The sequence below is a fragment of the Lycorma delicatula genome, chromosome 1, assembly GCF_047948215.1.
Source record: "Lycorma delicatula isolate Av1 chromosome 1, ASM4794821v1, whole genome shotgun sequence".
NCBI classification, from domain to species: Eukaryota; Metazoa; Arthropoda; class Insecta; order Hemiptera; family Fulgoridae; genus Lycorma; species Lycorma delicatula.
In genome coordinates, this window is record NC_134455.1 from 364979158 (window position 1) to 365006733 (window position 27576).

Genomic DNA, 27576 nt, shown 5'->3' on the forward strand with positions numbered 1-27576 from the left:
AAATCAAAAAATTTATAACTATCTTTTTAGAAATCATTTTTTATTACTTCTCAGTAATAGTAAAATGTTATTCTCCTTAGGAGATTAAATTACTACACTGAATCAATATTTATTATACTTGACCGGTAATTACTTTTATCACATCCCTCGCATCACTAAGAATAATAACGAGACAAAATTTTGTTGGGATATATCTAACTAAACATGTGATTCACTGTGAGACGCATGGGCATTGAGTAGGTGCTTTGTTTACAATTACGTACTTTAATGTCATAAGTTTGTACAGTTTCGAGTAAGTTAATTTTTTAAATCCTGATTATAAACGGAAATATAGCCTTATTCAAAAAGAAAATATCTGTTATTTTGATATATTTAATAAAAGGGAAACATGTCTGATGATGAATTTAGTGATAATGAAGATGAATGGTATTTTGATTCAATCAAAAGGTAGGTTAAAATCGCCTTACAAATTAATTTTATGAATTTAAAGCACTTTAAATTGCCTTCTTCAAACAACAGTCTTTTCGAGGTTTGATTTGTAGTTTCTCCTTAAATATTGATTTTCGAAAGAATTTATAGATTACTTGGCTAGTTAAATAAAGTAAAAGGTTGTTATTGTTTATTTGTGTATTATGCAGATTACGAAGTTAATTTTTTCTGGTTTATCTTGCTAACTTTATTGATAATAATTTGGAATTAATATCATTATGTTGTTAAGTCCTAAGACCAGCCCTTGATAGTTACATAATTCTGTTTATTGTCATATAACATATTGTGTAAAAAATATGTTTTTCATCCAGTTTTCTGTCATTTACTAAGATAAAACGGAATCCTTGCTGCCTGACGTAGCTGATTTCATTATTAATTAAATACAATTTTATGAAAGTGCTAATTAGAATCCAAGAATGAATGTGATAGGAGGTAGCTGAACAGGTAGTATTAAAATTTAGCACAGCTTGCCTTTGATCTGTTTACATTTTACATAGTAATTAATGCACGTAAGATTTAAGCCAACATTACTTATAGTTAATTTATCTTTAATATTTTGTTTTCCAACAGTCATCCATTGGTTTTTAAATTTAAACCTTGTTTTTTAAATTATGTGTATTTTTTTTATTAATAATTTACAATAATTTGTAAATATTCTTTATCATTTGTTAAAATTGAGAACTTCATTTTTAATGCATTATGTCAGTGTGATTGATAGTATATATTCAGTATTCAGCTGTCATTGAATAAAAGTAGAGATAATTTTTTCAGTACCAAAATAAGAACATGCTCTGTGGAAATAAGAAGTAAAATTGTTTTGTTTACATGTCAACATGCCAAGTGCAATGAAATTTAAGTGGTATTCAACTCTACATGTTATTCCTTTACCCAGTTCACCATTAGGGATTGCTGTCTTAAAGTGTTTTGTAACAGCTGTAAGAAAAATCTTTGTAATACAACAGATTAATGTTATTATATTTCTGTTAATCAAGAAACAACGCGTTGTTTACATAGCTTAATGGAAAAAGAACAACTTTGTAATTGGGCTATGAATGTCAGAATGAAATAATTAATTACATTGTATTTTAAGTAAGTTTTGTTTGATAACAATATAATTTATATGTTTGTGTTACAGATACAAGAGCTTGAGTATGTTTGAAATTCAGAAAACTCCAGTTCATGTATCATGTATTGATACAAATAGTGTTTGTGTTATAAGTGGTTTTGATAAAAATCATTCTGAAATAACAGAGTTATTATTGCCTATAAAATCATCTGTTGAAGATAATCTTAGTAATAATTCAGACTTAAAACTGAAATGTGGTACATTCTCAGAATCTGTTATTTCTCAGGTAAGTCATTGGAACTGTTGAATAAATCTGCTAAAAATCTGAATCAATTATTGAATAAATCATCTGATAATGTTATCTGTTGAAATTTTGTGAGCATATTTCTTAGTCTCACGTCTCAAAGAAGGGCAAATGAGAGGGTTACTGCAAAAAAAGGTAGCTATATTTGTTTGTTATTGACAAAAAATTGTAAAAAAAAAAAAATTGGTTACATTTTTACATAAAACATATTTAACACGTACATATGATATGTATATGAAATAATAAAAACATTCTAACTATTTTTGTCTTCAGTCATTTGACTGGTTTGATGCACCTCTCCAAGATTCCCTATGTAGTGCTAGTCATTTCATTTCGTTATATCCCCTACATCCTACATCCCTAACAATTTGTTTTACAAATTCCAAACGTTGCCTGCCTACACAATTTGTTCCTTCTACCTGTCCATCCAATATTAAAGCGACTATTCCAGGATGCCTTAATATGTGGACTATGTCTGTCTCTTCTTTTAGCTGTATTTTTTAAAATGCTTCTTTCTTCATCTATTTGTCGCAACACCTCTTCATTTGTCACTTTATCCACCCATCTGATTTTTAACATTCTCCTATAGCACTGCATTTCAAAAGATTCTAATCTTTTCTTCTCAGATACTCCGATCATCCAAGTTTCACTTCCATGTAAAGCGACACTCAAAACATATACTTTCAAAAATCTTTTCCTGACATTTAAATTAATTTTTGATGTAAACAAATTATATTTCTGACTGAAGGCTCATTTTGCCTGTGCTATTCGCCATTTTATATCTCTCCTGCTTCATCCATCTTTAGTAATTCTACTTCCCAAATAACAAAATTCTTCTACCTCCATAATCTTTTCTCCTCCTATTTTCACATTCAGTGGTCCATCTTTGTTATTTCTACTACATTTCATTACTTTCGTTTTGTTCTTGTTTATTTTCATGGGGTAGTTCTTGTGTAGGACATCATCCATGCCATTCATTGTTTCTTCTAAATCCTTTTTACTCTCAGCTAGAATTACTATATCATCAGCAAATCGTAGCATCTTTATCTTTTCACCTTGTACTGTTACTCTGAATGTAAATTGTTCTTTAACATCATTAACTGCTAGTTCTATATAAAGATTAAAAAGTAACGGGGATAGGGAACATCCTTGTCAAATTTCCGCTTTTCCAATTCCTTATTACGGCTTCTTTCTTATGTTCTTCAATTATTACTGTTGCTGTTTGGTTCCTGTAAATGTTAGCAATTGTTCTTCTGTCTCTGTATTTGAACCCTAATTTTTTTAAAATGCTGAACATTTTATTCCATTCTACGTTATCGAATGGCTTTTCTAGGTCTATAAGTGCCAAGTATGTTGGTTTGTTTTTCTTTAATCTTCCCTCTACTATTAATCTGAGGCCTAAAATTGCTTCCCTTGTCCCTATACTTTTCCTGAAACCAAATTGGTCTTCTCCTAACACTTCTTCCACTCTCCTCTCAATTCTTATAGAATTCTAGTTAAGATTTTTGATGCACGACTAGTTAAACTAATTGTTCTGTATTCTTCACATTTATCTGCTCCTGCTTTCTTTGGTATCAGTACTATAACACTTTTTTTGAAGTCTGACAAAACTTCCCCTTTTTCATAAATATTACACACCAGTTTCTGTAATCTATCAATCGCTTCCTCACCTGCACTGCGCAGTAATTCTACAGGTATTCCGTCTATTCCAGGAGCCTTTCTGCCATTCAAATCTTTTAATTCTCTTTTAAATTCAGATCTCAGTATTGTTTCTCCCTATCCTCTTGTTCATTATGAATCCTACTCCTGCCTGCCCATTATTTGAAGCTGAGTTAATTATTCTAAAATCACCTGACAAAAAGTCGTTTTCCTCTCCCCACCGAACCTTACTAATTCCTACCACATCTACATTTATCTTATCCATTTCTCTCTTTAAATTTTCTAACTTATCCACCTTTTGTAAACTTCTAACATTCCACGCTCCTACTCGTAGAATGTTATTTTTTAATTTTCTAGTGACCCCTTCCTTAATAGTCCCCACCCAGAGATCTGAACGGGGGACTAATTTACCTCCAGAATATTTTACTAAGGAAGGCGCTTCCATCATTGCTATATGAAAATGCAGAGAGCTACATTTTCTTGGAAAAAAAGCAGCTGTAGTTTTCCATTGCTTTCAGCTTCGCAGTACTCAGAGGACTGAGTGATGTTGATATGGCCGTTTAAGTCATCCTGACTTATGCCCTTAACAACTACTGAAAGAGCTGTTCGCCCTCTTTCAGGAATCATTCCTTAGTCTGGCTCTCAACAGATACCTCTTCGATATGGTTGCACCTTCAGTCCAGCTCCTCTGTATCACTGAGCACTCAAGCCCCCTCACCAACGGCAAGGTCTCATGATTCATAGAGGGAGACATTGTAACTAAAACCAAACAAAATTGTAAAAAATTGCAAGGTCACCAACTGTTAAGGAATGAATTATGCTTTTAATTTTTTTTTTATATAATTTCATGTTGTAGCTGTAGAAAATGAAATTCTTAAATGAACAAATTTAATAAATATTCTAAATAAACAAGTGGTTTATAAAAGAATACACAAAGCATGCAGTTGTTTTAAGATCTACCCATTTAAAAAACAGAGTGGTACATGGAGTTGTGTATAGTTTTCAACTCGCTTATATTAATCTGTGTCTGCTAGATAAGTATTTGAAACTGTTTGAATTGAATTCATTGCAACCCATTCCATTCACATACAAGAACTATTCATATGCTGATGTCAAATGAGAAATTTAAAAAATGAAATTTTAAAAAATTGAGTTTATTGCTAAAAATAATGGGGGAAAATATTCTAAGCAAGGTTTCCTTGTAATTTGCTTTCTTATATGGTAATGTTTCTAGATTTGCATCTCTTCATATGATACAGATTTCACATACATACACATTTTTCTTACCTATTTGTCAAAAAAATGTCTGTGAAAAGTAAATGTAATTGATGATATTTATTTATATTCTGCTGCTATGATGCATCTCAGTAAAGTATTTAAAGAATTTAAGGTACATTATTGCACTGATTTTAAGTACTATGGGTTGTGGTCAGCTAAAACTTGAAATGAAATTTACATAATTTTATTCATTTTTATTTTAAGTGTTATTATGATTGAATTTTGCAGGATGGTTGTGAATGATTGTAACATTTTTATTAAAGCTTACACTAAAACTTAAAGCTAACAATTTAAGTCTCTTAGGTTTGAGGATCATTCAATAAACGAACAGATAAATATTTTACTAAATTCTTATGGATGATTAGATTTTTTTAATATATACAGATGATTCAAAGAAACGGGAAATTTTGAAAGTTGTGTTGGTAGCTGTGGCCGATTGGTACCACTTGATAAGTGGCCCCAGCCTCTCTAACCTAACCTGTCATTTAGTTGCCATGGATCCTTGGAGTGGTGCGCAACGTACATTTGCTATCAAAGCGTTTAAAAAAATCAATGACTGTGTGGAGGGAGTGCGTAGAGAATTTCGCCGTCATTTTAATCTGGGACAGCACGACCGTGTTCCATCAGCACATGCAATTAAAACATGGATATCTAATTCTGAGGAAACCGGTTCGGCAATGAAAAAGAAACCTCCAGGCTGTGAGCGAACCGTCCGTACACCACAGAATGTTCAAGCTTTACAAGATGCTGTCACACGAAGTCCACATTGGTCAAATCCGTCGTCTCTCAGCATCTTTACAATTGCATAGTTTAAGTGTTCGAAGAAAGTTAGTGAAGGACTTGCAATTCCATCTATACAAGTTGCAGTTCGTCCAGGAACTGAAACCGAACGATGCAGTTGTGCGAGCACAATTCTGTAATGTAACGCTTCATAAGATAAATGATAACGAAGAGTTTTTTCACGAACTGTGGATGTCAGACGAAGCGCATTTCCACCTCAGTGGATTTGGTAACAAGCAAAATTTCAGATACTGGGCACAAGAAAATCCTATGCAGCTACACCAGTGTCCGTTGCACAGCCAGAAAGTGACCGTGTGGTGTGCTATGTCATCTTATGGTGTTATAGGCCCTTATTTTTTTGAGAATGACAACGGTCTTGCGATTACAGTGACGTCGGCTCGTTACGTAGCCGTGCTTGAAACCTTTGTTGTGGAACAACAAAAGAGATTTCCACCGATTCTTAACACAACCTGGTTTCAACAAGACGGAGCAACGTCATATACTGCACGAATATCGATGGCAGCTGTATGCCGATTGTTTGGACAACGTGTCATTTCACGAAATGGTGACATTAGATGACCTCCCAGATCGCCTGTTCTCTCAGCTTGCGATTACTTTTTGTGGGGTCACCTTAAAATCAAAGTGTTCCACAGTAGACCTGCTACAACGGAAGAACTGAAGGCAAAGATCCGAGAAGCAATTGCGGAAATTCCAGTTGAGATGTTACGTCAAACCATGAACAATTTAACGAAGAGACTTCGTGAGTGTTTACGTAGAAGAGGAGGTCACCTGCAAGATGTCATCCTTAAAAAATAAACTAAAATGTATGTATCCTAAAATGGCAACATTTGTAAAATTACATGAAATAAAATTCATTTTCTAAAAAAAATTTTTCATTAACGTTATTTAATTTTTTTTAATTTCCCGTTTCTTTGAATCATCCTGTATATATCTTTGCCTTTTGCTATTCATTTTGTGTATATATCAGCTTTCATATTTCATCAAAAAGAATTTCTTAGGTTGATATGCAAGACTGTTTTCTCTTCATTGTCATCAAATCATCTCCCAAGTAAAGTACATTTTAGTAAACCTAAAAGTTGGTAATGTAACAGTATCAAGCTAGGACTATAGGCTGGATGGTAGTATGAGGTTTTAGTCTATTTTGGTGATAATATCTTGCATAATTTGGTACTTGGAGCATTATTCTGGTGAACAATCACTCCTTTACTCAATCCAAGTTATTTAGTATGAGTAGCACTTTTGAAATCTTTTTCAACAATTCAATACAAATGATATTATTATTAACTGTACCTTTCAAATAATGCCAAAATAGAACTTATCATATCCCAAAAAACTATTTTGCTATAAAAAACTGTATTTGCTAAGCTTGATTCTGGTACACATCAAAGTAGTGCATATCAGCTTCACTTTTTACTCTGGTTTGTTATACATACATCTTAGCACAGATTATGTACTATTTGACTTAAAAATATCTTACCCTAAAAATCAAAACGAGTTTCCAGTTTTATAATTTGGATGTTTTATGTACTTGTGTAAGCATTTTTGATACCCAATGAACATGTGTGTATTTACTTGCCTAATTCACGCACTGTTTGTCCAACATTTTTATGTAAAAGTTGTGCATGATTTTTCCAAGAAAATGATTTATCAGTGAGAAAATGATATTTATTTGACTGAAGATTTTTAAAAATATTGTTTAAAATTCAGGTGCATGAATTACACAAGTAAATATAGTATCTTAAAAAATTAAAATTGCAAATTATTTCATTTATCTTATCAAAACTAAAACTTTATTTCTGAATTATTTATTCAACACTAACATACCATTTGTTTAAAATCATTTTTTCCACATTCTTTTCCAAAATTTCAGTTGGGACCCCTTATGGATGTCCACATTGTGTTTTATCAACACTTTTGTGAGAATTAAGTTATTTTTTTACCTATATGTAAAAAATGTTTGTGCAATTCACTTTGTGTTGAGCATTCATTTGGCAAAAATACTCTCAAGTTTTACACTTGCAGATAAAAAACAAGAATGCCTTCAATTGCTTTTCTAAGGTGCAGCGATAACGTTGCATCCATGTTTACATAGGTATTGAAATTAAATAATTTACACTCTGATTGCATTCAGCCACTCAGTTCTAGACAGATTTATATCACTATTGTTGTTGACCTCCAACGTATTTGACTATACTGTATTCAGTTAACTTATAGAGCGAAGAATAAACAAACATTGCGTTTGTGTGAATGAGTTCGTCATGGTTCTGCTGAGTCATGCCCCATGTATCAGTGCCTATTCACAACGCAGTTGTATGTAAATAAAACACTAATTATTACTAATATATTAGTCTCCTTATAATTAGTCATTTAGTAATGTTGGTATATGTAATGTCATGTCTAATAGAGATTCAGCTGTTAATAGTGCACAATTATTGATATCTGAAAAAAACTTGTGCAGAAAAATACTTCATTTTAAATGCTTACGTAAGTGAATTACAGAGTAGTCAAACATGTTGATTTTGGATGTCATTAATAAAATTGCTAACATAAGTGGAAGTTGTGCTGCTTCAGTGTACAGTATGATTTACAAGTACATATCTACTAATGAATTATGGTCTCCTAAGTAAACAACACCCACAGGGTAATTGAAGAAAAAGTAGACGATTTTGATAAAAACACTATTTATAAAAAAGTATATGAAATAGAAAAGTGTTTCAAGTTGTAAATTAATGATCTACAGATTTCCAAAGAACAACTTTCTATAAATTTTTAGAAAGTATGATTTTTAAATATGAAAAATGGGATTGGAAAAGTGCCTTAATTGATAGAGATGATTTCGTTATATGGCAAAGACCTTACCTCACTGAAATAAAAAAATGAGGCAAGGAGGGTGTGGAATATATTATATTCCACACCATATGCATGAAACTTTAATCAATGAAGGCCGCATGAAAAGTTTAGTTTGGAAAGATAAAGCTGTGAATTCATCAAAAGAAGCTTTTCTTTGTGGCTTATCAACCAGTAATAAAGCTCCATTGGGTAAAGGCAGGCATAATTTCGTATATCAGCAGTGATGCAGTGTTTGTCAGTGGTGGTCCCTAGATTTTTGAATCTAAATCAACAGAAGACTATCATAACGAGATGAACAGCACTTTTGAAAATGGTTCAGCGATAGTTACCTCATCTGGAAGATAATTTGGTTATTGTCTTAGACAATGTTCCCTATAAGTCATGCAAAAAGGAAAAAAATTCCAGCTTTGCCTTGGAAAAAGAATGATATCAAAGTGTGCCTAAGTTCATAAGAAGTAATTTTTGAAGAGGATGAACTTAGATTCAATTATTGCAGAGTTTTACATATTAAAAGCAATTTTAATTTGCATAAAATTGATAAGTTAGCGAGTTCCAGCGGTAAAACCGTGCTTTGATTTCCTCTTTATCATTATCAATTAAACCCAATTGAGTTAATTTGGGAACAAATCAAAAGTTTTACATGGCATCAGAAAATACTATTTTTAAAATATCTGATGTTAAAAATTTATACTTAAAAGCCATCGATGAAACGGACCAGCAGGAATGGAAAAACTGTATAAAACATGTAATGGATACTGTTGAATCGGATTATAGGAAATTGGATAATATAATAAAAAACAAAATTGAGCTTCCCATTGTATCTCTTAATACTGGCAGCACTACAGATTTCTCACAATCAGATGACGAAAACTGAATTGAATTTATTATTTGTTTATTATCATAGAAATTTAATCTAAAATGTTAGTGACTATTGTTACTCATTGTTAATTGACTATTTAAAACTATAACTCTTAATTCTTAAACTCTCAAATTACGTAACAGTAAACAATTTTAATGACTAAAACTCATGAGTTATCAGATGTGCCGAACAAGGTAAGAAGTATTTATTGATCATTTAACATGTCTTAATTTATTTAAATTTAAAATATATATATATATTTTTTTTTTGTCTTCAGTCATTTGACTGGTTTGATGCAGCTCTCCAAGATTCCCTATCTAGTGCTAGTCGTTTCATTTCAGTATACCCTCTACATCCTACATCCCCAACAATTTGTTTTACATACTCCAAACTAGGCCTGCCTACACAATTTTTCCCTTCTACCTGTCCTTCCAATATTAAAGCGACTATTCCAGGATGCCTTAGTATGTGGCCTATAAGTCTGTCTCTTCTTTTAACTATATTTTTCCAAATGCTACTTTCTTCATCTATTTGCCGCAATACCTCTTCATTTGTCACTTTATCCAACCATCTGATTTTTAACATTCTCCTATAGCACCACATTTCAAAAGCTTCTAATCTTTTCTTCTCAGATACTCCGATTGTCCAAGTTTCACTTCCATATAAAGCGACACTCCAAACATACACTTTCAAAAATCTTTTCCTGACATTTAAATTAATTTTTGATGTAAACAAATTATATTTCTTATTGAAGGCTCGTTTAGCTTGTGCTATTCGGCATTTTATATCGCTCCTGCTTCGTCCATCTTTAGTAATTTTACTTCCCAAATAACAAAATTCTTCTACCTCCATAATCTTTTCTCCTCCTATTTTCACATTCAGCGGTCCATCTTTGTTATTTCTACTACATTTCATTACTTTTGTTTTGTTCTTGTTTATTTTCATGCGATAGTTCTTGCGTAGGACTTCATCTATGCCGTTCATTGTTTCTTCTAAATCCTTTTTACTCTCGGCTAGAATTACTATATCATCAGCAAATCGTAGCATCTTTATCTTTTCACCTTGTACTGTTACTCCCAATCTAAATTGTTCTTTAACATCATTAACTGCTAGTTCCATGTAAAGATTAAAAAGTAACGGAGATAGGGAACATCCTTGTCGGACTCCCTTTCTTATTAGGGCTTCTTTCTTATGTTCCTCAATTGTTATTGTTGCTGTTTGGTTCCTGTACATGTTAGCAATTGTTCTTCTATCTCTGTATTTGAACCCTAATTTTTTTTAAATGCTGAACATTTTATTCCAGTCTACGTTATCGAAAGCCTTTTCTAGGTCTATAAACGCCAAGTATGTTGGTTGTTTTTCTTTAATCTTCCTTCTATTATTAATCTGAGGCCTAAAATTGCTTCCCTTGTCCCTATACTTTTCCTGAAACCAAATTGGTCTTCTCCTAACACTTCTTCCACTCTCCTCTCAATTCTTCTGTATAAAATTCTAGTTAAGATTTTTGATGCATGACTAGTTAAACTAATTGTTCTGTATTCTTCACATTTATCTGCCCCTGCTTTCTTTGGTATCATAACTATAACACTTTTTTTGAAGTCTGATGGAAATTCCCCATTTTCATAAATATTACACACCAGTTTGTATAATCTATCAATCGCTTCCTCACCTGCACTGCGCAGTAATTCTACAGGTATTCCGTCTATTCCAGGAGCCTTTCTGCCATTTAAACCTTTCAATGCTCTCTTAATTTCAGATCTCAGTATTGTTTCTCCCATTTCATCCTTCTCAACTTCCTCTTCTTCCTCTATAACACCATTTTCTGATTCATTTCCTCCGTATAACTCTTCAATATATTCCACCCATCTATCGACTTTACCTTTCGTATTATATATTGGTGTGCTATCTTTGTTTAACACATTATTAGATTTTAATTTATGTACATGTTCATCAATCTCTTCGTATACACACTCTACCTCATCATCATCATGGGCGCTTGTAGGCATATAGACGTTAACAATCGTTGTCGGTTTAGGTTTTGATTTTATCCTTATTACAATGATTCTATCGCTATGGGTTTTGAAATACTCCACTCTCCTCCCTATCTTCTTGTTCATCACGAAACCTACTCCTGCCTGCCCATTATTTGACGCTGAGTTAATTACTCTAAAATCACCTGACCAAAAGTCGCCTTCCTCTTCCCACCGAACCTCACTAATTCCTACTATATCCACATTTGTCCTACCCATTTCCTTTTTTAAATTTTCTAGCCTACCAACCTTTTTTAAGCTTCTAACATTCCACGCTCCGACTCGTAGAATGTTATTTTTTAATTTTCTGGTGACCCCTTCCTTAGTAGTCCCCACACGGAGATCCGAACGGGGGACTATTTTACCTCCGGAATATTTTACCAAGGAAGGCGCCTCCATTATTGCTATGTGAAAATGCAGAGAGCCACATTTTCTTGGAAAAAAAGCAGCTGTAGTTTTCCATTGCTTTCAGCTGCGCAGTACTCAGAGGACTGAGTGATGTTGATACGGCCGTTTAAGTCGTCCTGACTCACGCCCCTAACAACTACTGAAAGAGCTTTCAGGAATCATTCCTTAGTCTGGCTCTCAACAGATACCTCTCCGATATGGTTGCACCTATATATAATATATATATAATGTTTGTAAAATATAATAGCATGTGATTACTGAATATTAATGTCATGCAGTTTCTTATATATGTATTATAATTTACAGGAAATGCTTGTGAATCGGTCGCCTGACACTTTTACGTGCATTCTGCTTACTTGAACCCTCTAAGCTAACTGGATTAATTATAGTTAAATATATTCCCACCCATTTGTGCTTGTCTATTTACTTTTTGAATGATCCTTGTGTACATGTTAGTTTAGTCACTGTTAGAGCTATCAACATGTAAGTTGGCACAAAAAACTACTAGCATTCAGCAAACATTTGTCATAGTACTAGCCGATTGAAAACATTGTAAGTTTAATATACATGATATTTATAACCAAAAATACATACGATGCTCTTTTATTAAAACAAGTGTAATATCCAAATTAATATTATTATTTTAAAGTACTTAATATAATTATTTTTTCTACTCACTTTATTACTGCAGCTTGCAAATTATGAAGTCGCTGTTGTTGGTAGATTCTAAAGAGCTTGTGTCCGATTCTAAATTCACATTTATTACAAAATTGTCTATCTGTACATTATATAAGTGTTCATCTTCAATGTATTTTTTTCATCATTGACAACATATTTGCAGACATTACCCCACTCAGCTTCAGACACTATGAAATACTTCTTCAACTTACTTAAGAACATCCAACATCATGTTAAGAGTTGTATTTCTTCTAGATACTTGCCCTTTCACTTGACTCCAAATCATTTCAATGGCATTTAAGTCAGGGTGATGACAACCGTAGAACTGTGTGTCTATAATTTTTGAAAATGTCTTTTAGAAATTTCTTTTGATTTTCTTTTTGTAATTTTATAATGTCATAGAATTCAACCTTTGTCATAGTAGGAAAACAGTTAATTCATTGTTTGGCTAACTATATTATCATGCTGCTTTTTAAAGAGTTAGAATTTGGCTGCTTTGTAGCAGAATGTGATACGATGTATTATCTAGTACAGTGACCGACTGAGGTGACAAGTTGAACAAATCCATTGATTTGTGATAAATGTCCTTTCTTATTTGACTTGTATGTAAGTAAAGCATTGTTAATGAATCCTTTATTACAGCTGGCATGAATAATTAATAGTGAGTACATGGTTACTGGTGTTTTCAGTCCCTCATGAAGGTTTGTTGTGTGTACCGATGATTTTGGTGTTGCATGACTACTGTGAATGCAGATTTCATCTGTGTATACAATCAGTCTTCCTTCTTCGTGAAACAGGGAAATATGTCATAGAAATTTCATTGTTTGCATTTTAATTTCATGCTGTTCTATCAGTATTTTCCACTTGTATTCTGTTTTTCCATCTAAATCCCATTTTACGTAATATTCTCCTTAAAGATCTTTGATGCCCTTCGAAAATAATTCTACTTTCGCAGGCATTTTGTATAATTCTCTTCACAGTAGCAATGCATTTTTTGGTTATATAAAATTTATTTATTAAATTCCTCAAAGTATCCATGTCAAATGAATCTAAATTGCATACAGCACTTAGGCGATTTACACATTTTCTCAGCAAAACTAACACGGATGGCTTCTCAGTTTGATGCGATTTCCCCTGCTATAATTATTTGGACCATTCGTTTTAATACTTGTCGCTTGAACAACTGTATTCAGCTTTTCAGTTTCCTCCCTATTCCAGTTCTGGCATTGTTTTGTAAAAAGGAATTGTAAACATTAAATACAATTTCCTTTGCCTGACTATGAACTACTGTACCTTTTCCTCCTAACTTGGGCATTTTAAAAGAAAATAACTGCATTGTAATAGCTGTACTGCAAAGTAATAGCTGTAAATATTAAAAACTTACATGATTGAATTTATGAGAAAACCTTAAATGAGAACAACACAATAAATAGTAAAAATAAATCACTAACGTCTATTCACTTCAAAGTAAAATATACACCGCAATAAATGTTTCTGAAGTAACCACTTCTAGAACATAATTATAAGCGATGTGTGTCATATAATTCTTCACAGCGCAATGATTTGAGTAGATTAAAAATAAATTCTTTGAATTGTGTGTTGTGTTTACACTTTATGAAACGGTACATTAGTCATGTCTGATTCATGAATGATTCTACTATTATTAGTTGTTATACAACAGGAAGTAAGTCTGGATCACAATATCAATGTATAAGTTAGAATAAAACTCAGCAATTATATACACTACAGCAAGTTTCATAAACTTGCTGTATGTTATGAAACTTGCTTGCTGTAATGTTTATGAAACTTGTTGTATGTTAAAGACATAGAAAATGACAATATTTTTAGTTTGCATGTAACAGAAGCCAATGCATGCAAAATGCTAGTACATTGGCTTTCAGTCCCTGTCCTACATATGTGCCAATACATTTACATGGCAGGTATGTTGTATAGGCAAATTTTATATTTTATATTATTTATATGTTTTGTATGAATGTAAGTGCCATCAATTACTGTGATCAGTGCTAATAGTAAATGTACTAAAATTATTCCCAACATTATTTAACAAAGTTATCTACAGCAATTAGTTTATTAATATTGCTTTCTCTGTTGAAATGTTTTCTCTACTTCATATTTTTCAATACCATGAAAGTACTCCCTTGTAGTTGTTTTTAGAACCATCAGCTTATAAGAATGCAATCTATTGTCCGTTTCTCAGGAATTTCTAGTATGTTTTTGTTTTTTATGTTTCACACTTTTTTTTTAAATAGAGAGTGATATAAATACTAACTAGCATTATTATTTACCTGTCTTTTGTTGATTTACTGTGTATTCTGTCCATTATCTCTCAGTTTCATAACTGAGATAAACAAAAGTAAGGAGATAGCCATTTTCTATAAGAAGAATAAATAGTTTTATTTTTAAAGCAGATGCTTGGCTTTAATATATTTTTAAATGTTTGTTTTTGTTTGAATTAAAAAAAAAAAATGTATTCCTAGGTTCAAGTTCATAATAAGAAAAGGTTGATTTTTAGTTCAGAAGAAGGTGTAAGTGGGGCCATTGTGTATGGACTTGATTCTCAATCAGGTAAATATAGTTTAACATAAAGACCTTTTGTCTTATTTTATTTATTCATATAGTATTAAAAGTTTGTATTATGGTTACATACTTGCTTTTTTATTTTCAATATTAGGAGTCTTAATATTTTTGTCACCTTGTAGAATTTTGCCATTGTAATGTAACATTTTTGAAAACATGTTCAAAAAGGGGTTACTACAGCTGTTTAATGAACTTACCATATCATTGTAAGGACTCTTTTGAGCAATAAGTTTTTGAAAGGTAGGATTATCAGTCTGGATTGTTGAATTATTATTTGTTAGATTAAAATTGTCTTTCATTTTTTTTCTAAGGCATTTAATTTGCATATTGAAGAGATATTTGTTAAACTTAAAGATGCTTTTTAAGGGTTTGATTACACACACCTGTAATAGTTATGTTTTCTCATTTTTGATAATTGATTCTTATTTATTTTTTAGCGCTTAATCTGAGAATAACCTTCATTTTTTCCTCACATCGGGATTTTTCACGAATCACAAATTTAAATATTTGTAAAAAGTTGAAAAATTGCGAAAATTTGACAATAAAATATATCCGAATTTTTTTTAAAATTATAAATCAATATAATATATTCAATTTTTGGCTTATGCTACACATTCTTACAGCTAAACAGTTGAGTGTTCTGAAGAGGATGAAAGGGAGGGTCATTGCACCTTAATTTCTATGGTGGACGGCTTTAATGGTGGACAGGTACTTGCTGGCATTCAGTGGCCTTGGCGTGGCAGCGAATTGCTGTCTTTGACAAGATAAATTTCATTATTGATAGTCATATATGTTTTAGTAGTTGACAGGGTGTAACTACCCATTTTAATGATATATGAAAAGTAGTTGGTGGGATACACAAGCGAGTGGTGTATGGTACCATGCTTATTCCGCTTACTCTTTTAGGTTAGCTCTAGAAGCTAGTTAGGACACTGGTCGCTAAACTGTTTCGGGGCTCAGTGGCCATTTGTGGCATAGACTTTGTCTTATGCTTTAGGGTGACTGAATGGGGTGGTGGTGGGAGAAATGCTAAGCAAACCAACCAAACGCTTAATGACAAAGTATGTAAAATACTTAGAATTTTATTCCATGTGTCGAAGTTTCTTTGGACAGCTTATATTCTGTTTTGCGCTTTTCCTTCTATGTTCTCTGTAGGGTTCATCTCCATGTAATATGCAGCAATAGTCTTCCATCATCATAGTAGTCCATTTTCCTTGATACCTCCTTTCCATTTCTTTCATGTCCTGATGAAATCGCTCCACTAATGGCACCCAGATTTTTAGGAAAATAGTCGACATGTGAATTTAGGAAGTTCACCTTCAAGCTCATGGAACAGCCTAAATTTTTGTACTTCTGCAGCATGTTCTCAACAATTGATTTGAATTTCAGATCCTTCTTATTGTCCAGAAACTTTGTTACTATGTCTTTAAAGACTCCGCAGATTGAGAAGTTTAATATCAGGACCAGTAAAGACACACCCTCTTTTAGTTTGGTGGTTGATAAGATTGGAAATTTAAAACATTTACCTTCTTTTGGTAAGGTTTTAACAAATTACTTCATCAAGCCTAACTTGATATGCAGAGGTAGAAGGAGAACTTTATTTGAATCTATGAGAACTTATTAGAGCACATTTTTGATTCCAGGTTCTAATGAGTTCTTTTTCGCCAATCTTTCCTTATCCAGTAATTTTCTCTGTCTCTGCTATCCCATACAAAAAACAAGGAAACTTTGTGTATCCTCCTTGCTGTCCTAGGAGCATCATATTATTTTATCACTGCATATAATCCATTTATTGTTGTATTTAATTTTATCAAGAATGAATTACAAATTATCATAACCCTCTTTTCAATGGACAGAATGTCTGACGGATATTGACAAATACATATTCCCATAATGAAGACGCTTCTTTTGGATGAATCTATGAACCGTCTCCAATCAGAACTTTCATACAGAATGTTAAATTGAGTCAAAAGTCCATGTAGATCAGCTCATAAGACGAACTCTCCTTCTGAAAAATATGGAAGAAAATCCTTTTCTCTTATCTATACCTGAACCAGGAAAATGAGGTGCCAGCTGCTAGCAGGTAGGTTCTTCTCTTTAAGCTTCGAACCAAGCAGTTCTGAATTTTCTTTGGTCAGATGTAAATCTTGAATCAAATTGTTTAGTTCAGACTGTGAATAAAGCTCTGGTGCACAGTTATCTTCAGGTTCGTACTCCACAATGTTATCTTCATTTAAATCACTTGTGGAACTGTCTGTTTCAGGTAAATTTTCTGGTGGAATTGGCACTGATACATCTGGACCATGAGGAACCAAGCATAAAGCGGATGGCATATTTGGATAGACAATTCCTTTTTTTATTCTTCAAATTGAACCCATGAACACCATTCAAACAAAAGTAACAGTCATTGGTATGATTTCGTGGTCCCGCCACACCATTGGAACTCCAAATCTGAACGCTTCTTGTTTACCCTTTGACCACCATCTAAGTCCTTCAACACACGTATAGCAAACATAGGGTACCCTCCTATTTTCACTCCTGATTAACAGAAGATACCATTGCCCAAACTCACTCTGAACTCTATAGATCTTTGAATTGTTAAGCACGTTTTGTATGGGGAATTCATGACTCAAAATTTTCATACTGTGACATGATTATCGTGTTACCTTTACTGGTTTCTTGGTTTTAATGAAATAAAAAATTACGTAGTATCCAGAAGGGAAAATGAGGGGGCCGATACTGTGGCAAGGCAAGGAATAATTTTAATTTCTTTCACAAAGCATGTTATATCATATTAGATTTTAAGAATATAGCAAAAAAGCTCATCTTACCATACTGACAGGCTGAAAGATATATTACAATTGGAAATAAATTCTTTTCTGTTAAAGCCATGGAATTTTCATTTGTCAATTCAAAGTGATAATTTGGAGGAAGTTTGTATAAATAGGTCAGTACAAGGTACATTTTTTTCCATGGATTACATGTTTAACTGCCACATAATTGCCATTTGAAGAAAATAAATTCTTTATTCGTGCACTTCACTGATTACACATTCATTATCTATTATAAAAATCAGATTCGTATAGTTTACAATTCTTAATGAAATGTGTTGACAACAGATTACTGCACTGATCAGTATCAAACTGCTCATCTCTGTGGCAGAATGTTATTGCTTCTGCCTTTCATCCTCAGATTACAGGTTTAAGTTCCAATCAGGCATGACTTTTTTCATATAACTACAAAGTTCATTAGTAGCAAGGCCAACAACAATTATTTGCAGACAAATGCACAGTACTCCATTTGGTCAGATGTTAAGAACCATAGAACCCAACACATTTCATATTCATATACTTAGTGAAAATCAACTTGCAATTATTATGAGAAGTAGACAGTAGTACATTGGCTACTTGCATGCACACAGGTTTGCCACTTTGTGCTCTTTAAATTTCCCTGTGAAAATCGGTCCCATTCATTTTTGAACCACCCTAATAGATAAGAGGCCTGATTCTATCCATTAGAGATCTTAAATTTTAGTTTTTCATTTTGTGCAACTCCTAGACAAGAAACAACACTCCTAGGACTGACTATTCCTTTAATACAAAGATAACTAACTATCTAATTGAGTTTCAATAAAGAAACTGGTGCTTACCGCCTTCTATGACATTTCAGATGGAATCCCTATGGTTCGTATAAATATCCTTTCATACCTACTGTAATTAAGTATGGCTATGGTATTTTTTATTAAAAAAAAATCATAACAGCTGAAATAATTATAGATTCTTCTATTGTTTTTAATTCACACACCATTTTATATTTATCAGATATACTTCAAACAATATTTATGAAGAATTTTAACTTTGATTGTGTCAAATTTGATTGTGTCAAACTTTGATTGTGTTTACAATGAATTTGAAGGAATGTATTACAAAATTAGGGTTTTTAACTTTTATGTGAATACAAGTACAACAGGGCTGATGTGGCAGATAATTTGTTGATCTGTACTGTGTTTTCTTTTGGTGAAGCAGAAATGTGTGAGACAAATGTATTATATAAATATTTTTGTAAGAACACCTAATGTTTGCTAACACAATTATATTATGTGCTGTAAATTTTCACAAATAATGTTATTGGAATTGTTTCAGATCAGATAAAGAAATGTGGTCATATAAGAAACATTTTACTTAATCCACAAATAGCACTAAACCAGTCTGAATCTCAGTTATTATTATCACAGAATTCTAGAAATGATTCTTTCATAGTAGATATAAATAATACAGATATAAGTGGAACAATAAGCACAAAAGATAACTTAAATCAAGAGACTGATATTTTAATTCCATTATTTGTACATTTCAATACTGTTTCTATTTTAAATAGAAGAACTGGAGTCGCTAATTTTTATGATGTTCGAACAAATTCAGCATGTAAAATTGCAAAAATATGTAAGTATAATAGTTTTAATAAAAGGATTTTTTTTTTTATTAAGATAATGGGCAGGTCTAGGGTTAACTCATAGTCACAAATCATTTTTTACGGCTGATTATCAAAGCCAAAAGTTCTGAGACTTAAATCCTAGTAAAAGTTAGTTGCTCTTTTATATGGATTTAAATACTAGACAGTGAACACCAGTGTACTTCAGTGGCTGGGGTTCAATTAACCATGCTCAGGAATGATCGGCCGGAGTCTGTATAAGACTGCACATGACATTCATATCATCTTTATCTCATTGGGCCATGGGGTGGTTGCTTATTGTTAACTTGATGAATACAGATTCCACATTAGGATTATAAATATAAGTATCTTTTATTAAAAAAAATGTAGTTGTCATACTTTATTTTAAATTATTAAATTAATTCTTAAAAAAAAACTAAATATTCATTTGAAATTTTACAATAGTAGTCATTAGGAAAGAAATAATCGTAATTTGTGTGAATGATAATCTGTCCTCCTTAACAAGTGTATATAAACTTTATTGACAGAAATAAGTGGTTGTAATATAATTTCACACAATATAACTACAATAAAACAGTAAACAGAAAAATGCTAAATTAATATTTTTTAAATAAAGAAAATTATTTTAAAAATTAAATATTACTAGTGGCCCCCTTGCTCCTCCGCACTGTTATTATTACAAAGTAGTGTTATATATTTCATTGACATGACTCACCTCCAACGCCTTGTTTTCCTCTTTCCTTTCCTGCACAGGTAAAATGCATGCTCAGATCCTATTTTCAGTCCATCCAGTAGTATATCTGGATGGAACAGGCTGATTTTATTTCATTCTGCTCGGAATGACCTGCAGATATGTCATCAGGCATTAACAGACCTTCAAAGTGATTTTCCTGAGAGTAATAACCTCGGAAAGTTCCTCAATTAAGGAATAAATGAGGATTTCTTAGAAAATATTCAAGTTTGGGGTCCAATGATGCTTGATGATATTATCTGTGGGTCATTCCAAGCAAAATAAAAGAAAATCAGTCCAATCCATCCAGTAGAATGCCTAGACAGACTGAAAACAGTTTTTTATTATATTGCATGATCAAAACCTACTTCTGGTTTATCTCTGCATTCTACTTGACGAATTGGGCTGATTTTTTTTTGTTTACTCAAAATGGCATGCAGATATGTTGTCAAACATTGACAGACCTTCAGAGTCATAACCTCAGAAAAATTCTCCAATTCTCAGATGAGACTCAAGTTTGGGGTACAGTGACACTTGATGTTGTATATATCTTCGAGTCATTTCAAGCAGAATAGAAAAAAATCATTCAGAACCAACCAGACTGGAAGTAGGTTCTCATCCCAATGTTTTGAATATATAAGATGTTATAAAATTTTGAAATTTAATAGTGAAATAAATATTTTTATTGTACTATACAAGAACCACTACTTCTGTACAATTTATAATTTATGAATTTGTCATTATTTTAAATTTAAATTTAAAACCAATTATAAAGGTAAGCCCCAAAAGAAATCATGTTGGCTGAGTTGCTAAGCGTTCTTGCCTCATTAATTGTTTTCTAGATTTGAAATTAATGCAAGGTTAGTCAAAAAATTCCCTGAATTAGTTTATTTTTTAAAGACTGCTTGAAGTTTTAGACTACATTATCTTCAAAGTACTTTTCTTCAGCAGCTATACATTTTGCCAATGCTTATAAAGTTCTTCAAAACATTTTTGGAACCCTTTTTAAGATAGGGTCCTCAGCTATATTGCCTTGTTGGTCATCATGTTCTTCAGCATTCTTGTATCCTTCCTTCTTCAGAGCATTTTTACTCTGAAAAAACAGTTTTTACTTCTTTCAGATGAAACATAGTAAAAATCAGCAAGAGCCAAGTTGGTATAGTATGGTATGCATTACAAAAGTTGTTACATTGTTTCATGCCAGGTGAATCCAATCAATCATTTTCCATTTATCAGGAGATTTCCTTTTTACTGCACGCTGTACATAACAAAGGATATCATTGTATATTTCCTTGTTTATGGATTTGTACTGTGTAAACACAGTACTCTCCTAATCAAATAAAACTTTCAACATAAACTGCCAGTTTATCTTTCAGTGACAGGTGAGTTTTTTCAAATCGGTAGACATTTTATGAACAGTTTGTTGACAACTTGATGAATGTTCGGATCATTATGGAGTATATTGTAGCAACTTCTGACTGACATCCCTACTATTGACACTATTTCCTTGATAATTTTTCTTCTTTCACTTTGAATAACTTTTTCAACACATTTGATATTTTGTCGAAGTAGATGGGTGCTCATGATAAATACATCTCGAACACTTACACAACCATCTCTAAAACAGTTACGCCAATCATAAACCACTAACTTCTTCACAGCCGATTCTCCATTTACTTCTTCAAGCAGCATTAATGTCCCTGATAGTAATTTTTTTAACTAAAATGCAAAATTTGATTGTTCTGTGCTGACATTTTTCACTATTACATGGACATTGCAAAACATATAATTTTAAATTGTATGCAAAACAGGAAATAAGTATAATGCAGATACCTTGATGTCATGAATGCTGCCAACATAAAAACTTTAAGTTTTTTATTACAATTTTATTTTGAATTGTTTAATGCAATTTTGAGAACTTACTAAAAAACCTACCTTGCCTTACATATTATACTTTTATATTACGAATTTTTAATTTATTAGTTTATTTAATAGTTTTATTATTGTTTTAATTGCTTCTGTGTATTTATTTTTAGGTCCACCATTTAATAATGCAAAGATGTGGAGTTGTACTTCAAATTTTTTGTCACAGAATGTAATTAGTTCTGAGTATACCGTGTCAAACCATGACTCTTCGAGAATATTCTTATTATCAGATGAAGGAAATTTAATGATTTATGATTCAAGAAATTGGAATAGTTTCTTTGCTAAATATAATTTGGACGTATATTGTAAAAGTGATAATTATAAAAAATATATGCAGTTAAGTTGTTCTCCATTTGATAAGAACATTTTGGCAGTATCTGGATTTGACAGTAATGTACATGTTTATAGACTGGAAAGTGAATCTAGATTATTGTTTATGCATGATGGTCATTCCCATGTTGATGATTGTGAAAAAGAGACTGTTGTTAGCTCACATGGATGGATGAATTTCGAAGACATGCATCAGATAGTATCATGTGCTCTAAATAAAACATTGCAGTTATGGGAATTTAACCTATAACCCTTCTTTGTCATAATGAAAGACTCTTATCATCATTCAAATTTAGTTAAGTTTTCCCTCAATTAATTTTATTAATCTTGGTATTTTCAACATTCAATTTCCTTTTAAATATTTACATGGCAATATTTATAATTTTTTTCATTTCACAATAAGTCAATTCATTGATATTTGTCATTTTGTCCAGTATTATAGATAGAGAAATATTTTTTAACAATTGATTCGTTTATAAGCGTTTAAAAACTCTCCTCAGATTTGAAATTAATATCAAATGTAATACTAATTTGTGAGATTTATTTCATTGATTGATCCTATTTTAGGAATTGAAATGGTTGTAGTGTTTGTTTCTTATGGCATCACCTTGTATTTTTATATTAACAAGGCATAATCACAGCTTAGTACAAATGAGCAGTACCCAGGAAACTTGTTGGGATTTATATCTTTGTTCTTTACAGAAAAATATTTTAAGTAAGAAATAGCTTCAGTTTGTCATCCAAGTTTCTGTTGAAAGATATTAGGCTGCAGAAGAAGTATTGGTATCTGTGGTTACTGTAAATAGTTTTATGAACGGGGTTCATCTGCCAGTAAATAGCCTATTATTATATGTTGATGACTTCTCAATTTATATTCTCTCTTAATACTTTTGTTTTAGAATTTGTTATAAATACCTATTTCAGTGCTGTAAGCTTACAATTAAAGTACAGGAGCCTGTTCCACAAAAGCACAGGTTACAATTTCACAATTATGTTGAAATAATAATAATGTTGAAACACTCACTGTTTTTACAAGTTACAAGTGTGGTGTCCCAGAAATAATCAGAACACTTGCAGAAAAGAAATCGCAATTTTAGAGATTGGCGGCACAAAAGCATAGGTTGCTGCAGCTATTTTGAAAAACATATGATTTCTATCAGTATAACTTAACTGACATTTGTGTGTATCATTATCCTAATTAGATAATCAGAGAAACAAAGAAAGCGAAAGAACTGTATTTAGAGGATAGGTGTAGAGAAGCAGAAGACATAGTGAAGGAAGGTAAATTAGAAAAAAGTACAAGATTATTAAACATTTCATTGGTGATCGTATGTGAAAGATAGTTGTCTGAAGACAGCATGGAAGAATGGTATACGATCAAAAAGATATTGCTAAGAAATGGAAGCAGTACTTGGAAAAATTGTATAAAAAATGTGGAAATTATGAGAAACATCTAGAGAAGGAAGAAGAGGTAGATCAAAAAGAGATGTGTGATTGTGTTTTGAAGGAAGAATTCAATTTAGTTAAAGGAAGATTGAGGATGGAAAGGCTTCAGGTATTGACAGTATATCAGCAGAACTAATGAAGACTGGTCATGATAGCCTGCAAAATGTTCTATTTCAGCTTGTCAGTAAAATTTACAGAAAAAGTCCAGTACCTATGGATTTAAGAGAAGTGTCATCATGAAAAAGAGCTTCTGCAACGAAATGTGAACAGTAAATAGCAATTCACTTAGTATCATGTAAGCAAATTGCTGACCTCAATAATATTAAGAAATATTGAGGTAAAAATAGAATTGCTTACTGATGACCAATTGAGTTCAGAAAAGGTATGGGGGGTGAGGGAAGCTAATTTAGAATCGGGGATTGTCATTGAAAGAGATTAATGAAAGATAATGACATATACAGCTTTCACAGGACCTAGAAAAGCTTTTGACAGATTGAATTGGGTAAGGCTTGGTATTGTGAGGGTAATGAATGTAAAATATAAGGACAGAAGAGTGATACATAGTTCGTACATTGGTTAAACAGCAATGATGAGTTGTGCAAAACATCTAGAAGAAACCAGCATTGGACAAGGTATATGGCAGGGGAGCATGTTATCACCCTGTTTGTTCAACGGTTACATACAGGAAGGGCTAAAAGAAGTAGGAGAAAAGCTGGGGGATGTGGGAGAAATAAGATTACAAGGTGAGAATTGCTGGTGATTGGCAGAGAATGAGCAGGATCTAATAGGAATGTTGAAAGAGTTGGAATTTGTGCTTAGTACAGGGTATAATTTGTGCATCAATAAAACCAAGACTAAAATACTTGTGGCAAGTTACAATCAAATGAAATCACAGTACATCAATTCATGCTGGTAGGAGAGTGTTAGAAAATATGAACTGCTTTATATAATTGGGCAGTTGGATAATGTCAGATGGCCGATCAAAAAACAAATTAGTGAGCTGTATCTGCCAGGCTAAGATTGAATGGCTAACAATTGACCATTTGTTGAGACATGACTGGTTAACTTAAATGATATTAGAAGATGTAGTGAAAGGAAACAATGCTAGAAGAAAACCAAGGCTCAGTTTTATCGACCAGATTATGAAAGACATGGTATGTGGTATCTAGGGAGTAAAAGAAACTTGCCTAAAATTAGGAAGGCTGGAGATTAATTGCAAATCAATTCTAGGATTGTTAACAGAAGAGTTACTTATCATTTATTAGTAATTCGGTGGTTCAACAGTGAGTTCAAAATAAGAGTAAATGGTGTTATATATTTTTATTATAAAGATTTGTTTCTACTTGTAAGACAATGCAGCCTATTACTTACTGTGAGTAATGAGTAATTAAATTCCAATTTAATTGAACTCATTCTTAATCTTTCATTAAAAATGATAATTACCTGTATTCCTTTTTCCTGGGTTCTCATTTTCCTCATCAAACGACAAAGTAAACAATGTTGAATTGGCAAAACCACAATACTGAACTCAATAAAAATATTTCTACATAACTTTGATGACTTGTAAACTTGTACAAATGTTTTACAGGGAATAATTATAAACTTGTACTTTTTAAATATTTTTGTTATTTTACAGTTGTAGAAAATGGCTGTAACTTGTAAAGATTAATTAGGTCATACAAGTTTAGACTTGTACCTTTCTGGAAGACAACATCATTTTGCTTGTTGAAAAATTATCTGTAACTTGTAACTTGAAATGTTTATGGAATACAATATGGCCTCATTTTTTCACTTAACACCTCAGTGTGTATCTTTTATACTGTGCTAAGTAAATTAATAAAAAACTAAAATTTAATTTGTTCTGGTTCACAATATATACAAATAGCAGCAATCAAAATATAGCCGTGCTATAACTTTTATAGCCTGTCCCACCTGATCAGGATAGCTATAATAGCTTATTTGTGTATATGTAGATTAAGAAATGTAATTTATTATACTGATTGGGATGACTATGCACAGCTGAAAAAAAAATTTTTTTATTATTGCTTCTAGTATTGTATGCATGTCCCTATATATAATTATTTTGTTCCCTGTAGCTGTTTAAATGATTCTTTTTTGTTTTATTTTCTTACATTAAATTTAATGATCGTTAAGTTGTACAGAAAGAAAGTTTGTTGGTTTGTAAAATCTGTTGTGTCTGAAATTTGTTCAAGTGAGAAAAAATACTTTTGTGTGTAACTGAAAAGATATTATATCAATCCAGTCTCAACTCATATCTCATGCAGTCCCTCAAAAAGAGGGTCTACTTTAGCATCAGTGAGCCAGCCAGGGAACTTATGTCTTCTTCTTCTCCAGGTGATGGTCGACGATGAATTGCATTCACTCTCATGGTGCACGATCTTTTATTGGAGCCTGAGAGTGGTGGGGCTGTGGCACCAGTATGGTGGGAGAACTGCGTGACAGTAGTGATGCTTGTATCAGCGTGTCCATATATCAGTGTGCCAGTTGCTATACCGTGTTCAGCCGCCTATTAATCTCAATTTTAATTCTATCTTTATCAAAATTATTTTCTTTACTACCTATTAACTGATCAGTTATTTTCCATTGTTCCCTTGCATTATCAGCATTTTTAGAAAAAATTAATAAAATATTATTTTTTTGCCTTCCTTATGTCATAAATAAGTCTATTCCTATACCTACTGTAATATGCTTTTAATTTGATATAATATGGTTGTCCTTTAACTTTTTAAACTCTATTTTTTCTTTTAATCTTGCCTAATAAACTATCTGTAACCCAGGTTTTATTTTAATATTTCTCTCCCTTGTTTTAAATTCTTTACATTTCTCAGAACAAATATTTAAGATATTATAAAACACATTAAAAGCTTTGTCTACATCTTTTTTGTTTCACATTATTCTAGTCAGGATTTTGAATTTCATGCCTGAACTTAATTAAATTAATACTACCATATTTAATTTTAGAACTACATTCAGAATTTTCTATATCATTAAGATTTTTTTTATCATTCCAAACCAATATAAGTAAATGGTCAGTATTACCAGCATGTACAACATCAACATAAAATTTCTTTTATTTTTTTCATTTAAAAAATAAGTGTACAAGTATTTATTTCTAATCTTGTAGGGGTATTAACTAGGGACTGCATACCATGAGAATAAAGCAGTTTTTAATAATTTACAAAATTATCTTCTTTCAATCTTCTAACAGATTTAAATTTATATTTCCCTGCCAACAGTGTCATAGGCATATTATTATAGTTTTGTAAGAAATTATGTAATTCATTGATGAATAATTCTTTTAGCAACCAGTGACATCTATAAAATGTAGAAATTTTACAAGCACATTTATCAACAGATAGCAAAATACTAAGACCATCCACCAATAAGAAAGTTATATCAAGCTCTTGACCTTGCAAGGAATGTCATTTCGTATATAAACAATACCTTCAGCTTTAGTAGTTTTAGCAAGAACTGGCATAAAGATTGTAACCATCAATTCGATAATTTAATTCTACCTCGTAAATTCAAATCTCAGTTAATACAATGATTTTTGGCAATAATTTTATACTAAAGATTTTATATACAAACAAATCAAAATTCCTGCGCAACTTTCTAATATTCTGATTCATTAATATTGTTACCATATATATG

The 27576-nt window shown here is 31.9% G+C and overlaps 1 protein-coding gene across 1 annotated transcript; it reads left to right on the top strand.

The window, feature by feature from the left end:
* The first annotated feature begins 175 nt into the window (after positions 1–175).
* On the top strand, positions 176–25989 carry LOC142317249 (integrator complex assembly factor WDR73-like). Its single transcript, XM_075353652.1, has 5 exons — positions 176–447; positions 1625–1841; positions 14921–15008; positions 19163–19462; positions 22239–25989. Exons 1-5 carry the CDS (start codon positions 389–391, stop codon positions 22706–22708), a joined length of 1134 nt encoding a protein of 377 aa, XP_075209767.1. The 5' UTR covers positions 176–388; the 3' UTR covers positions 22709–25989.
* The last annotated feature ends 1587 nt before the right edge of the window (positions 25990–27576 follow it).